The 15,991-nt window shown below is 36.9% G+C and overlaps 2 protein-coding genes across 3 annotated transcripts; one reads left to right on the top strand and one right to left on the bottom strand.

Annotated features, from left to right (window-relative positions):
* Nucleotides 1-3,936: 3,936 nt before the first annotated feature.
* On the bottom strand, nt 3,937-8,690 carry LOC107804263 (F-box protein SKIP14). 2 transcript variants are annotated; one of them, XM_016628115.2, is made up of 3 exons: nt 8,343-8,690; nt 7,052-8,144; nt 3,937-5,383 (listed from the first exon to the last, which is right to left on the bottom strand). In XM_016628115.2, the coding sequence occupies exons 2-3, from the start codon at nt 7,925-7,927 to the stop codon at nt 4,838-4,840; spliced, it is 1,422 nt and encodes a 473-aa protein (XP_016483601.1). In that variant the 5' UTR covers nt 7,928-8,144; nt 8,343-8,690; the 3' UTR covers nt 3,937-4,837. The 2 variants fall into 2 exon arrangements, with proteins under 2 accessions (XP_016483601.1, XP_075105765.1); XM_075249664.1 differs by having other exon boundaries at nt 7,052-8,690.
* A 3,105-nt stretch (nt 8,691-11,795) lies between these two features.
* LOC142176701 (uncharacterized) lies at nt 11,796-15,667 on the top strand. Its single transcript, XM_075244873.1, has 6 exons — nt 11,796-11,971; nt 12,014-12,280; nt 12,426-12,501; nt 12,972-13,031; nt 13,091-14,134; nt 14,666-15,667. Exons 1-6 carry the CDS (start codon nt 11,796-11,798, stop codon nt 15,665-15,667), a joined length of 2,625 nt encoding a protein of 874 aa, XP_075100974.1.
* The last annotated feature ends 324 nt before the right edge of the window (nt 15,668-15,991 follow it).

The raw sequence follows: 15,991 nt of genomic DNA, 5'->3' as shown, positions 1-15,991 counted from the left end.
ATTATTTTCCTCGATTCGGGATTAAAATTGGTGACTTGGGACACCCTAAATCTCCCAAGTGGCGACTCTGAAATAAATAAACAAATCCCGTTTCGATTGTCCTTTAATTGGAAAAAACTCCCTTGCGCCCCGGGCGCGTAAAAAGGAGGTGTGACAATTGGGTTTGGCATAAATTCAACACCCTCTCCATCAATTCTGATGCACCTCTATGCCTTTCAACAAAATTTTGAATGACATCCGCACCATGGCAGTGACATGCAATCCATGTGCAGACTTCAATAACTCGTTGAAAGACTCTGACACATTTGTAGTCAGGGTTCCCCATCATCTGCCACCATCCGCATGCAATGTCCACTTGTCAAGCTCATGTTGCATCAACTAATGATAGGCTCTTTCATCTTCCTGCCTGATCGATTCCATGCGCCTCCTGAATTTGCACTCTTGGTGATCAGTTGCAGCCATCCATATTAAATCATGCAAGTATTTGTTGGGATGTTTCTTCTGGAAATTGACCTTCAGGTGCCTCACACAGTAACGTAGGTATGCATACTATTCCTTCCATTCAGGCAAATGCTATACAAAACTTAAAATACTGCCATGCCGATCAGATATTAGACAAATACCTGAACGTTGTTTGACAACGTGCTCCTTCAAGTGGTTGGCACAAATGGCAAAAGCTAGGGAAAATATTTGTCCATTAGCATCTACTACAACGGTGATCAACAGCTTAATATCATACTTTCCATAGAGATGAGTATCGTCTATGGACATTATCGGCTGGCAATGCACAAAACCATCAATTGTTGGTTTAAATGCCCAGAACACGATCTAAATATATATTCTGGTATTCCCGCATGCACTCCGATCAAGCTTCCATTCAACAACAGTCCCGGGGTTAAAGTGTTGCAATGCGGCCATGTACCTAGGTAGAGATGCAAATGATTTATCCCAGTCACTATAAACAATTTCAAACGTACGTTTGCGCCCGAGATATGCCTTTCTTTTGGTAATGGTACACCCATATTTCTAGTGGACGGATATAATACACTCTTTGATCTTGTACCTTATGGACGCTTTAATGTGTGGAATCAAGATAAGAGAAATCAAGTCAACATCCAAGTTGAAGTGATTCCCACTGAATGTGTCCATTTCACAATTGTGGGTGCCAATGTATTTACCCACTTTTCACATATTTGTTTTCTTCTTTATCGCACGCAACATCCAATTACAACCGGTAAACCATCTACGGCAAATAACCTTGTATCCATCCGGAGATAACTCTAATACCGCATCTCACGGCACTCTTTTACGCTGTACATTTTCACCGCCCTGATTAGGCATGCCTTAACAGGAAAAAGCATGCCCTTTGACAGCACCGTTGGTCTAGATTCATCCCATATTGCTATCGAATTTCATCAATATCCCTTGTGAGGGAATCCACATCCGGCGTACTTGGTAAATGATCAAGGTAGAGAATATGCCTTAAATGAAACGGCACGTGGGACTCATACACTCTTGGTCTAAAAGGAGGTGGAGCATGCTCCCTCGTCAAATCAGGTTTGGCATTCTCTTCTCCTCATCATCACCCTCGTCAGGAAAGGGTGTGTCATCTCCAGACTCATCGGCATTGTTGTCATAATCACTATTCTCTTCCTGACTCTGCGCATCTGCCAGATCCCGCGTAAATACATCGTCTTCGTGCAATTGAGTGAGGACAAGACCATCAAGTTGCTCGTTTTCACTGCACAACCAAAGAAATAATGAGTTACTGAAATTGGTCCAACAATACATATAACTTTATATATTCACTTACAAATCATAATGTGTTGCTATCCCATGATGTACATTATCTTATTGATGCTGACTCCCAATGGACCACCATGATCCAACACACCAAAACTAGGCATATTCCAACTGGCTGTTGGTTCATAACTTGTAAAATTCATATATGGTCGGTACCCCATGTGGAATATATGAGTGTTAATACAAATACAATACACAAAAATATACATTGTAACACAAAGGAAAATTAAAGTTTACCACCTGGCTTGTGGATTATGTATACTAGGGAAAAAATTATTTTCTCGCTCCACATTCGCTCGTGGAGATAAGTTTAGATCCGGTCAAACTCTTTCAGCCGGAACCTGTTCGGCTAATACTGCTCCAAAATAAATACTCGATGATTGAGGGATTTCCCTACTTTGCGCAACCTCATTATTGCGAACGTCTTCAGCCTTGACGTACATTTCCAACAGTTTTATCCCAATAAATTCCCGGTATTCATCTGAAGTCTCCAAAAAAACTCGCAGAGTTTCATCGTCTTCGATGTTAAACTCAGCATAACAAGCGACTCCTTGCGGAGTCACAGAATACGGATATCTTCCGGTTATTTTAAGATTCACCGAACGTTTGCTCACATTATTTTTTTTTACATATCAACGATACCAATTTAACATATTCTATTGTAAGTGGCAACTTAACATGAGACTGTGGAGATAAACTATAGTTTACTGAGTTATTCGCCACCACAACTTCACCTTCCCCCCCCCCCCCAATATAATGAAATCCTAATTTTTCGCTCTTCACTTTTCAGACATTATGAAAAAATGCAAAACAACTTAACAAAGAAAAATTTCAGAAGACTTGAAAATGTTTATGAATGGATTTTTACAAAATCCTTCACCTCTTTAAATAAGGCAAAAACTAGTCTGGGGGTTCAATTATATGAGATATAGCGTCTTTTAAAAAAATGCTATACCCAGTTGAATTACTGTTATGTCAGTTAAGCACAGAAGAATTATTTTTGGGTCCACTTCATATGTATAACGTTTTACTAAAGAACGCTATATATGTAGCGTTTTTAAAAAAAAGGCTATACTTAACATTAAAGTATAGTGTCTTTCAAAAAATGATATATATATTTTGGTTACTAAATTTTTTTCCACATATTTTTGTTCTTTGAGTCCAAAAGAATCACATTTTGTTCCGAACTCCCTTTTTAACCACTAGAAGCGCAAACGGTCTTGATAGTTTTCTTCTGTAAAATTCCTTCTGTGAAAAAGTCACCTCGTTGTTCCAGCATGTGAGGTAGTATCTATTTATGTACTTTGGCCAGGTAAAGGGGTGATGAAATTAGATTTGCTTACTGGTGTCGTACGGAGAACAATACATAAGCATAAATTGCTTGCGCTATAAATTCCCCCATAGGTAAAGCATAAGATACTTCCATTAAGTAGGGCGTTCAGCTGCTTACGTGTCATATCTTTGGGACAAAAGACTGCCGTTTGAAATCTTTCTTTCATATTGTAAGGTTTATTATTAGAGTTAATACCCTAAAATCTCCCTAAACTATCATGTTTTTGTCAGTTCCCTACTTAAACTTTCGGTGTCCCCAAAATCCCCCTGAACTATATTGCATTTCATATTAAAACCCTCTCATTACATTCTTAGTGGTGCGTCTAGTACACACTCCCTTTTTAACCACATTTGGTATTCTTTCATCAATATGTGTAGGACATGAAAGAAGATTAAAACAAGAAAGAGAATACATCATTCCAGAGGAAACAAAAGAGGAGAAATGTTTTCAGAGAAAACTCATATGAAGAACCGAAGAAAAAAGGTTAAAAAATGAAGGTGAAAAATAAAGACGAAAGGTGACAAAATAAGGAAGCATGATGAAAAAAATGAGGAAGAAAGGTGGATATAACTAAAATAAGAAGAATATTTATTAAAAAAAAAAATTGAAAGAGGGTTAGAGTAATTAGCCGTTATTTTTAGGTGGGCTGCCACGTGCTTCCAAGCGAGTATTTACACACGTTATGTCAGGTCAGCAAAGAGAGTTTGTTTTAATATGAAGTACAATATAGTTCAAGGAGGTTTTAAAGACACCGAACAGTTTAAATAGGAAACTGACCAAAATGTGATAGTTTAAGGGGGTTTTAGGGTATTAACTCTTATTATTAAGGTACCAAGATGGTAAAAAAAAGTACAAAAGACCTATTGCAGGGGATGACCATGCAGTCAATTACTTCCTTTTTTCCAAGTCTAGGAAATCCATATATTGGCTAAGACTATCCACCATAGAACTTTTTAAAAACAAATTTTAGAGGCATTTATCCTTGATCCTGGAGATGTGGGTTTTCTGGCTTTTAGAACATGTCTTGTTCCTCTCAAGCCAAATGGTCCAGAATATACACATATGAGTAGTCCTCTTAATCTGCTTCAAGGCTCTAGGAGTTCTCTGATGTTGCCAGCATTCCATCAGATCTCTTACCTTCAGTGGCTTTACCCAGTAGATTCCTCAGATGTTTAGGAACAATTCCGAGCATTCTCTAGTTACTTTGCAGTGCAGGAGGAGATGTTCTATTGTTTCTTGGTCATTCTCACATAAATAGTATCTCTTGCACAATAGGAATCCTCTTTGACAGGTGTAGTCTTCCAAATCGACTTCCAAGGCCGGTTATCATCCCATTGATCACCTTGCTTCATTAATAAACTATAACAATTGCTGATAAAGAAACTCTCGTCTTTACTTGCTGCCCAACTGAGAGTATCCTGTTTGTTTTGAATAATCTGTAAGGCTCCAGCATCTGAAGTAAGTGAAAAAAAGTCTTACTTTCCAGTCATTCAAATTTCTCCTGAAACTTAAGTGCCATCCTGTGCTTGAAACTTAAGCATCTTACACAATACCATACTTGTTGGTGGAACAGTTGAACAGAACTAGAAATTTGGACATTAAACTATCATCTCCCGCCCAAGTGTCTGCCCAGAAGCTGAAACTACATATGTTGGCAGAATTCATCCCATAGCCAAAAAGAAGTAACAAACACTGTGCATCCTATCCACGGAGGTAGAAATGGTAATTTGCCTGCTTATGAAGAACAGTGGTTTTAGGCAAAATGGTCACTTTCTGCTCCCTCTCTTGCCAACCCCAAAGTTCTCTCCAGCAATCTAAACAAAGCAACTCGAAAGAGATCAGCTCCTCGTATTCACGGTTATCTAAGCAACATCCACAATTGATACAACGTTCAATGCATATAGTACAAGCCCTGCATAACTGAGTGGCAGATTGCTTCCTTTGGCAACTCTCTGAGGGGCAATCATAAACTAGTCTAAGTTGCTGGCATTTCGGGCAAACTTCAATATCCAAAGCGCAGTCATCATCAGAATGGCCACTACCCAAAAACCGCGGCTCACGAGTAGTTGGCAGCTTGCTATTGTCTTCACCAATTAAGAGCTTGAACTCTTCAAAGTGTTGGTTTGTCACACCAAAGACTCCATGAATCCCTATATACTTAAGTCTGTTTTTTCCACCAGACTTGAAGACTTTTAAGTTAGACAGAATACCATCAGCGGTGAGTCTAATGCACCCTGGGACACTTAACTGCATATACACAGGCAAACATGAAATCAGAAAACTAAAATAAGTTAGAAGTAATAGAATCGAATCGAAAACTAAATACAAGGTATGAAGCACTTTATAGTAAGAAATTTAATGGAGTAAATAAACTTCCCAAGGGGTTAAAAGGAGGCGAGGTGAATGGCAGACACTTCAGTATAAAGACTACCAAAAACCAGTTAGACATAAGACCTTTCCATTCCGGTTACAATTTGTCACTTTCTAAAGTTGTGTATATGAAATTGTTAATGCCATCTACCAGCAGAAGCATATCAATTTAAAAATGAAACCAATTAATTATTTCTATTGACAGATTACTAAACACTGCACGTGTTGAAGAGCAGTATTAGACATAATAGATAACATAAAAAGCATTTCCGCGGGGAAAGATCAATAGGTGTAAAATAATGAAATAGATGAATGAAACAGTGAGGAATCTCAGCACACACTTCTAGTTAATAGTTGTACTGGTGTATGATGAAATCAAAGTTACAAAGTTCAATGAATGTCCTATGGATTGTAAAATATTTTTAAAACAACTATAATACATCAATTCCAAGGTAGTTTGGATTGGTACATGAATCCTAATAGTACCACTTTGCTTCATCTGGACCCCCTTTATACCCCTTTTATTTCAATACTCAACAATCTGGGTTCCTATAATAATTAATGTCTCTACATTTTCTATTGACATATAAATCTTTAAGCATACAAACAAGACTCCTAAAAGTACCAGGCCTAATGTAAATGTACCAACTTTTTTACTTCTGTTGTTTTCTGTTTCTGTAAGTCCTCACGGATCGGAGGAATTTGAGATCTTTTGAGAAACTTACTTCTTTGTAATTTTAGGTTTATATCATTCCCCATCATAGTGCCATAATTACAGACAAGAACAGTAAGATCTACGTTGAACATGACCAAACCATCTCGTGGTGACTTCCTCTCGTTTATCTCTATGTCAGCTACTTGCCAATCCATATGATGTGATCATTTCTATATCACAGCACATTTAGCTTTACGTCCACATTTCTCCAATACTAATCTTGAGGAAAATTTAGGTCTTAGAGGTCAAACATTAAATTCCATATGATATTGCTAGTTCTATACCCATTCTACTAAACTTGCCTTTCATTTTGGTATGTCTCTTCCTATTAATGAAATCAAGAACTTTTTTTGAAACTGGTAACTTTTCTACATTTCATATGTAGCAAAACAGTACTTAGGTAGTACTGAAACCATATATACAAGAGACTCTAACTATCACTGACACTCTCTATATTGAATCTAAAACATCAATAATGGTGTCAGTATCATTTGTGTAGATCTGATTACACCAAAAACACAATAGCAAAATAAAGTTTAACTTGATCTTTTGCACTCCATTTTCCACATTCTCAATGTAGCAAAATAAAGTTTAACTTGAAATCGAGAACTTTAAAATTATGATATGAGACCAATAAAGTGGGCACAGAACATAGTAACAGCACAACTATAATAAAAGCATGATATGTATCGTGCTACTCTTAATTCAGATATGAGACTTGCCAATCATGCCAACTTTACTTACTATATGATGACACCTTATAAGACACAAATTGAGCAAAATCATCAAGAGATAGTGACAAGATTTAGCTAGGTAAAACAATAACTGACCTTTGTCAGGCTGGGATTCCTCTCAAGTACATGCTTCAAACCAAGAATAGTGATCTTTAAGCAGTAAACGAGACTAAGAGAATGAAGATGACCTTGAGCCCTATTTGTCAACTTTATAAGAATATCATCTGTGATGTTAGGATTAAGTGGATAATCAATGTGAATACTTCTCCACAAAAGTGGATCTCCTCTAACAGCATCACGTAAAGATTTGCATACTCTTTCGACAGTAAGAAGGTCCCCCAAGTCTAAATAACCAAGGGCCAGCAACAGTGCATCTGAAGGATCACCTGCATCCATATCAGACTGATCATTAATTCCCCCTTGATCATTATCCATTGAATCATCTCTGAGAATCCAATAATTCTCATAACTAAAACCCATAATCTCTGTATTCCCATTCATCAGACCATGGCCACCTTCCAATCCCTCACTGAGATCCATTCCAAACAGCTCACAATTTCCATCAGTCTTACCTGCATCCTGATGAATTCTCACAGTGCCACTCAATACAAAATCAAGTTCCGCAAGCAAATGATCGTCCACCCCCTTAACCTCAATCTCATCTGACATAAACCCAAGAGTCTTTAACCCAAAATCATTCTCAAGATCCTCTAAGAAATCAGCGATGGTCATGAGACCAGTGCCTTTGGTTGTAACATCCATATTAAAGGGATCCTGAGGCAACAAATCAGCAATATCATCCGAACCCTTATTAGCTTTTCCACCTTTATAATCATAAAGCACCTCCATTTCACAATTCAAACCCCAAAAATCACCAAACCCACCCACTTTATCATTTAAGCATCTCTCCACGGAACACCCATTATCAAACCCGATCCTAGTTAAGTATCCCTCTTCTTGATTCAAGGCCATAGCGCCGAGGTGCAGATCTAGCTTGTAACCTATGGTTTCAAGTGAACCCAATAGCTTTTTCCCAAACGCTATATATGTATTAAGAAATCCACTAACTATCTACAAATATTTGACTATGAACCCAGTTATTACATATCTTGAGGTTGTGGTAGGAACAATAAACTTCAAACCCTGAATCCCTCTTTGATAGCGTCTACTCAAAACAGTCACCAATAACCTAAAAGGATAAAAATGATCACCCACCCAGAGAACACCAAAACCCGCAATACTCAAATGCAGATTAAAACAAAAACACCAAAAAATTCCCAAAGTTTATTGTGAAGAGAAATTCAGAAACTTGTTGCAGCTCAAATATTTAAGAGAAATTAAACCAAATACGAAGAGGAAAACAAAGGGATGAAATGGATTAACATACCGGAATTGGCGCAATAAAACTAGTGGTAATAGAAAGCGCAGCTATAAGACGCAACACAACAATATATAGACGATAGTATGTGAGAAGATTGAAATCAGATTTGATATTGGAATGGGATAAGTAAGGAGGAGGAGGATAAAGAATCAAATCCAAATCCCAGAAGGATTTGAAATAATGAACTTTTCAACTATTACACGCGTGTTACGTAGACGGTAGGTGTTGTTTTTGTGTCTGAGAATCGCTAATTTTGGTGGAAGAGAAAGAGAGAGAGAGAGAGAGAGAGAGACGCTTCATGAATCTACGAAGTCTTTTCTTGGTGGGAACATGTGGCGCGAGAGATTAGTGTTCCTCCTGAGATTAATACATGCTCCAAAATTGGGCCGAATTTATTAAAGAGATCTTTACACAAATAGCCGGCTGAATACTGTTTACATACTTTGTTTAGCCCATATACATAAATTAATTATAGAGAAATAATTTTTTTCAGCCGTTATAAAAAATATAACCAATAAAATATACTATCTTTTTTGTATACATATAATATTTATATTTTATATATTTTTGGCTAGCGACTGCAATTAGTTTCAGCAAACGGACAAATTTTGTATTTTGCACTAAATTATATACTGATTATACACGATTACATACATATTATATATAGACTATACATCCGCTGATTAAGCAGTTCGGTGGACGGCCATTGTGTTAATTATTCTTATTTAAATTTGGGCTTCCTCCGTATTTTATACATAAAGGGTATTTTCTTTTGTCTAGAATTAGATTAATGGTTCCTTATGCAAGTTATTAATTACTCGTATTTAATTTAATTGCGGGATTTCTTTCTTTCTTTTGATTAAATTACCACTTTATGCGTGTCTATTCAAGTATATGAATTTGAAAAAATCTCTAGTACATGGATTAGCTTTACAAAGACACGAGATTTATATTTAAATAAAGTTTGAGACTGAAACGTAGTTATTATTCCAGGGTTTCTTTTCATATAATTTGCAGAGTGAATGCTACTTTGCTGATTAGTTTTAGAACCTTAATTCAGCATCTTTTGCCCAGTCAATAATTATATGATTTTCAAAGATGTTGGCATCTGCGATTTATACCACTAATAATTTTCAATCAGTGCGTAAATGATAATCTTATACAACATGTCAGCGTGCATTCGTCATTTTCAAGTTTAACTTACCATTGGAAATTCAATTGAAGCCCTCTCCCTTTGGTATATATATTATATTCGTCATTTCCATTTCTTGAGCCACTAAGATAGCTTCCTTTTATGCCAAGGCAACATCACATCATGGCAACTGTAAACACACTTGATCAACTAAATAATTTGCTTTCTTATTTCGTTTTGATGACTTAGAGGCCACGGTGAGAAGATCGAAGTTACACCAAAAGAGAAGGACGTGTAATAATTAAAAAAAAAACTTGACAAATGGATTTTTCACTTATAGAGTTTAAGTTTTGTGCTTTTTTCACATATAGATCAGTTTACACCATCAAGTTAAGTTGTTAAATTGACTTACAACAACACTTAACCTGAAAATAGAGTAATAACCTGCTAAAATCGAATTAAATTAAACTAATAATGTAAAAAAAAATCACATTGTCGATATATATAATTAAAATCTTTATCGAGTTTATTTGAGAAGTGGATCTTTCATTCCAACGGTGTGGGATAAAACTTGGCCGGCAAGGTGTTCTTTCCTTGATTTTTCTACTCACACACACTTCTTTTAGAAGTCCTTTAGGGTAAGGAATGGACTAAGACTTTAGGCGAAGGAATGGAATAATACATTTTTTTGGTAATTAAAATTTTTCTTAATCACCGAGTGTATATGTACAAACACATCTTAGCTACAAATCAGCCCAGCTGTTCTCAAAGTAACAAACTCAAAAACAAAAACAAGCTGTAATCTTTCCTAGTGGGACTAAGAAAACACCTCCTAGGGAGGTTTTTTTCTTAACCCCATAAATCATATAAAATTAGCTACTGTTTCCACTATAGACATTTGAAAACACAACGAAAATATACCTCCTTGTTGATTTTCTTTGAGAGAGCCATAAATTTTGATAATGGAATTAAAAAAAAAATCAAAAATGACACATTTGATATATAAACCTGTATTTCTCTTACTTAAAGGGGCTTCAATTCTATATATGCTACTATGCTAGGCCACGCGGGGGAGGACAGAGGGTGGTATTTTACTCTCTTTATCAATATAACTTTCTGGTGAAGGGGTTTCAATTGATTCCCTTGATAGCATGCTGCTCAACCATCTATCTCTAGCTTTCAAACACGAGCAAAACCCAGGGGCAAAGCAACTTTTTGTTAAGGGTGGTCAATTCGTCGAAATATTATGAAAAATTATACTGTGTATATAAGTAAAATATTGATTTGAATATATATAACATATATTGAATATCATTTTTCGGGAAATTTTTCAACTTCTTTTAAATTTGAATATCCCTGAAAATTTCTGGCTTCACTACTAGACCAAAATTCAACCGGAGTTTTAAGGAAAGATGGCAGAAGCATCTAGTAATCAAAGGAGAAGAAACCGGTACCGCTACAAACTCACTTGTACCTCTCATTATAGTCAATCTACTGTTGGCAAACTTTACCTCCTGTAGCATCTAATTTCAGAAAAGTGACTATTCATTCAAAGCAAAGAGGACAATGCACATATGTTTCGCATCCTGTAATCTAAGTTGTTCGGACTAGGGTGCGGGTGTCCGATACGGGGACGGATCTGAGTATCGTATTCGGAAAAATCTAAATTTTAAGATTAGGGGTGCGGATCCGGATATGAATACGGGTGCGGGGATTCGGCTAATAAAAAATAGAGCTATAAAAATATTGTTAAGATTAATTATGTATATTGATCAGTTAGTTAAGAGTTAGTGGAGTCATTAGTTAGTTAGAACTGACAGTTGTACCAATCAGCTAACTAGTTAGAAAGTTAGTTAGCCGATCTAGTTAGTTAATTAGCTCTTAGTTGTTCAATTGTATATAGCGGAGGTTCCACTCATTTTCTTCTTAATTCAATTGAGAAATTCTAGAAAGTTCTCTCATATTTTTCTCTTCTCTTATTGTGGCCTTTCATGGTGTGAAGGTCACGACTCTCTCACCATTGAAGCTCACCATCGAAGCTCAGCAAAGCTTCGAATTACGGTTACATTGATCAGTTCTAATATGGTATCAGAGTGAGGGGCATCAATTTTGGACTCGCCTCACAGAATCTACTAGTTCTACTTCCGCCAGTGATGATTCGAACTGGATCGCACACATGCAAACTCATTTCTCTATTGATTTTGAGATGTAGTCGTGAGGACAGGTTATGATTTCCTTCTGAATCTGTAGTTGTTTGAGAACTGTTGCTAAATTCATAATCACCATTTTTTAGCCCTCAATTGCTTAGAAATTCTGTATTGTACGAAATGAATACTGTCGAAGATGATAATCAATCAACACCGACTATGACTGAGTCTCCTAATCAGTCAAGTGTTGATATCAGTAGCCCTTTGTATATGCATCCATCTGACAATCTTGGAGCAACTTTGGTTCCTGTTCTATTTGATGGCTTTGGATATCGATCATGGAGAAGAGGTGTGATGTGAGCATTATCCTTGAAGAATAAGTTGGGATTTATCAACAGAGAATGCAAGAGACCAGATCCAAATTCATCAAAATTTGGCCTATGGGAAAGGTGTGATGATATGGTCACTTCATGGATCCTAAACTCCTTGGCCAAGGAAATTACAGATAGTGTTAAATATGTAGCAGATGCATTCAAATTGTGGAGAGAACTTGAGGATTCGTATGACCAAACAAATGGAACAAAGTTGTACCAAATTCAGAAAGAAATCAATGATTTATCTCAAGGAGCCCTTGAAGTCACCAGCTATTACACAAAAATGAAAAGGTTATGAGAGGAACTCAATACCTTGATTGCCAAATCTCACTACACTTGCAATTGCTCATGTAGAGCTAAGGAGAGCATGCATAAGGCTGAGCAGGATAGGAGGATGATACAATTCCTTATGGGATTGAATGAGACTACACTGTAGTTCGGGGCAGCATATTGATGATGAATCCTCTTCCTTCAGTTGCCCAAGCATTTTCTTTGTTGATCCAAGAGGAAAGGTAGAGAGAAATCAAACTAAGTGGCCACTTAACTCTGGAGTCATCAGCCTTGAATACTAGCACAATCAGACCTAGGACATTCAGAACAAACTATTCTCCCAGCAACAATCATAACAACAGAACTAGGCCCTTCTGTGATTATTGTAAGAGATCAGGTCACACTAAAGAGAAATGTTACAAGCTTCATGGATACCCACAGAGCTTTGATCAGAATCAGAACCCAAACATAAATCAAAGAAATTTCAATCAAAATGCTAAGCAAAACTTCAACTATAACTACAATTCAAGCAACAATCACAGTAACAAATTCAGTTGAGGCAATAGAACAGTGGCCAATGCACATATAGCAACTACTGACACTCAACTTGCTGAGACTGAGAAATGTGATATTCATGACAATACTCAAAATGTAAGCCTTACCCAAGAGGAGTATAGCCAGTTGGTTAACCTACTACAATAGTTTCAATCAGGAGGAGGAAGAGACTGCACAATTGGAACCAACATTACATCAGGAACAACAAACTTTGCAGGTATGATAGCTTGTACTTCCTCAATTGACTTTGGTAAACTGTCATGTGAATATTTCAAGAACAGAGCTGATTCATGGATTATAGATTCAGTGGCATCAAATAACATGACCTTTAACAGATCCTTACTAACCAACATAATAAACTTGCCATATCCCCTTTTAGTTATACTTCCAAATGGCTACAAGGTAAAGGTGACCGAAATTGGTAGTATGACTCTTACTTCTAAGATCACTCTAGATAAAGTGATGTATGTTCCTACGTTTAGATACAATTTGATCTCTGATCATTCTTTGGCCTCTCACCTCAATTGTCTTGTTGCATTTGTCAAACATTACTGCATACTGCATGCCCCTTCAATGAAGAGACCTCTGGTGATTTGTAGAGTGAAAGATGGGATGTACATCCTATGCCTAAGCTATTTGAAGAAGAACAAGACAATCCCTGCAGTAAAGGACACTCATACACTACCTACCATTTCTACTTGTTGCACTTGTAACACACATTGTCCCTCTCATTCTGCTATAAATATACTATTTCATACCAATAAGTGTGTATCTTCTCCAATTGTAAATAATTCATGTGCAACTATTGAAAAACAAGTTTCTTTTACAAGTCCATCTTTTGAATTCCCTAGCATATTATCTCATTCTTGTGCTGAAAATAATGTAAATGTATTGTGGCATAATAGACTTGGACATGTCCCCTTTGTCAAAATGAAGAACATTACCTCTATACCTGCCAACTTTTCCCCCAAACAACCCTTCAACCATACCATTTACTCAATGGCTAGACAAGAAAGACTACTATTTCCTCAGAAAACCAGCACAACCAACAGAATATTTGAACATTTACATGTTGATCTGTGGGCTTCATATCATGTTCCTACACATGATAGATATAAATACTTTATAATCATGGTGGATGATTATAGCAGGTTCACCTGGACTCACCTTTTATCCAGCAAAAGTAATGCCCTTGAGATACTCAAGAATTTCATGAATCTAGTAGAGAACCAGTTTGGTGTAATTGTCAAGTCCATAAAGTCAGATAATGGACTAGAATTCACCAGTAAAGAAGCAACTATATTGTTTCAATCTAAAGGGGTCATTCATTAGAGAACTTGTCCCTATACACCACAACAGAATGGTGTGGTGGAGAGAAAGCACAAATACCTTCTTGAAATAGCTAGAGCCCTTCTCTTCCAATCCAAGCTACCTCTAAGATGTTGGGGTGAGTGTATCCTTTATACCACTTATATAATAAATAGACTACCCTTCAGTTCTATCAACAATCAAACCCCATATGAATTACTATACAGAAGAAAGCCAAAGTACTCTCACCTAAAGAGTTTTAGTTGCCTATGTTACCCTACTGTACCAATACCACATAGGGATAAATTCAATCCTAGAACAACACCTCATGTATTTGTTGGATATCCTTTCAACACAAAGGGGTACAAGGTTCTAAGTCTAGCCACTAGGAAAATCTATATCTCCAGAGATGTGGTATTTAATGAATCCATTTTTCCTTTTGGAGTTCATATGAACAAATCTTCTCAATCATCTGCCCCCTATCTAATTCCCTTCATTGAATCTCTAAGTTAACAACCTTCTAACAATACAAATGTCACACAGACTCCTGAAAACTTGAGTGATCAAGGGAATGCAGACAACACATCTGATCCTATGTCACCTACACATGTAGCTAGTTCATCACCTTCTGGAACACCTATATCTTCACCACCTAATATATCATTACAACATCACACTGAACAGACCCATGAAGAACAAGCTCAATCAACAAGGCAGTCACAAAGAACTCACAAATTTCCTATCTACCTACAGGACTATGTTTATTCCCTTCCTCAAGTTAAAACAAATCCTGCCTCCTTAAATGATTTGTTTTGTGTGAATCACCATATTGCCTCTGATTTACTAACTCCTGATAGTCAGACTCTTGTGAGAAATGTTTGTCATGACAGGGAGTCATCATCATATGAGGAGGTAGCCATTGATCATGCATGGCAAGCTATTATGACACATGAGTTTGATGCATTATATTCCAACCATACTTGGGATTTTGTAATGCTGACACCTGGAAAGCAGGCAATTAGTTGTAAATGGGTGTACAAGGTGAAGCACAAAGCAGATAGTAATATTGAGAGGTTCAAAGCCAGATTGGTTGTCAAAGGCCATACTCAGCAAGCAGGAATAGATTATACAGAAACCTTCTCACCAGTTGTAAAGATGACAACAGTTAGGACCTTAATAGCTACATCAGTTAAGAAGGGCCGGTCCATCTCACAATTGGATGTGAATAATGCTTTCCTCCATGGGGACCTCAATGAAGAGGTGTATATGCAAGTACCACCTGGATTAGTTATAGAAAAATTAGGTTTAGTTTGCAAGCTGAACAAATCTCTATATGGTCTGAAACAAGCAAGTAGACAATGGTATGCAAAGCTGACTGAGGCATTGTGCTCAAGGGGCTACACACATTCCATGTATGACTACTCACTATTCTACAAAAGGAATGGAGATTCATCAGTATATATTACAGTGTATGTAGATGATGTGTTAATGACTGCGACTGATCAGCAAGAGATTGCACAACTCAAGACATTCCTACATGAATAGTTCAAGATCAAGGACTTAGGACAACTTCATTATTTCCTAGGATTGGAGATTATGTATAAGGATGATGGGATCATTATATCACAAAGAAAGTTTGTGTTAGATTTGCTAAAGGAGTGCAATTTTCTGGAACACAAGGCTTGCTCTTCACCTTTAGATCCCACTATAAAGCTGAAAGCCAAGGAAGGGGCATGTCACACCTCCTTTTTACTCACACCCCGTAAAGGACATAAATACAAGGGAGTTTTTCCAATTAAAGGACAATCGAAACGGGATCGTTTACTTATTAAAAATAAGAGTCGCCACTTGGGAGGTTTATGGTGTCCC

This window comes from Nicotiana tabacum, chromosome 3 (assembly GCF_000715075.1).
Source record: "Nicotiana tabacum cultivar K326 chromosome 3, ASM71507v2, whole genome shotgun sequence".
In the NCBI taxonomy this organism is placed as follows: Eukaryota; Viridiplantae; Streptophyta; class Magnoliopsida; order Solanales; family Solanaceae; genus Nicotiana; species Nicotiana tabacum.
Note: the sequence above shows the minus strand (reverse complement) of the source record. Positions and strands in the feature narration are given on the sequence as shown.

Coding starts and splice junctions, on each gene's coding strand:
- LOC107804263 (XM_075249664.1), bottom strand. CDS start 7,927: ATGGCCTTGAATCAAGAAGAGGGATACTTAACTAGGATCGGGTTTGAT. Junction 5,384..7,051: donor GGAATCCCAGCCTGACAAAG/GTCAGTTATTGT, acceptor GTGTATATGCAG/TTAAGTGTCCCAGGGTGCAT.
- LOC142176701 (XM_075244873.1), top strand. CDS start 11,796: ATGAATACTGTCGAAGATGATAATCAATCAACACCGACTATGACTGAG. Junction 11,972..12,013: donor TCATGGAGAAGAGGTGTGAT/GTGAGCATTATC, acceptor ATTTATCAACAG/AGAATGCAAGAGACCAGATC. Junction 14,135..14,665: donor TATTGTTTCAATCTAAAGGG/GTCATTCATTAG, acceptor AATGTCACACAG/ACTCCTGAAAACTTGAGTGA.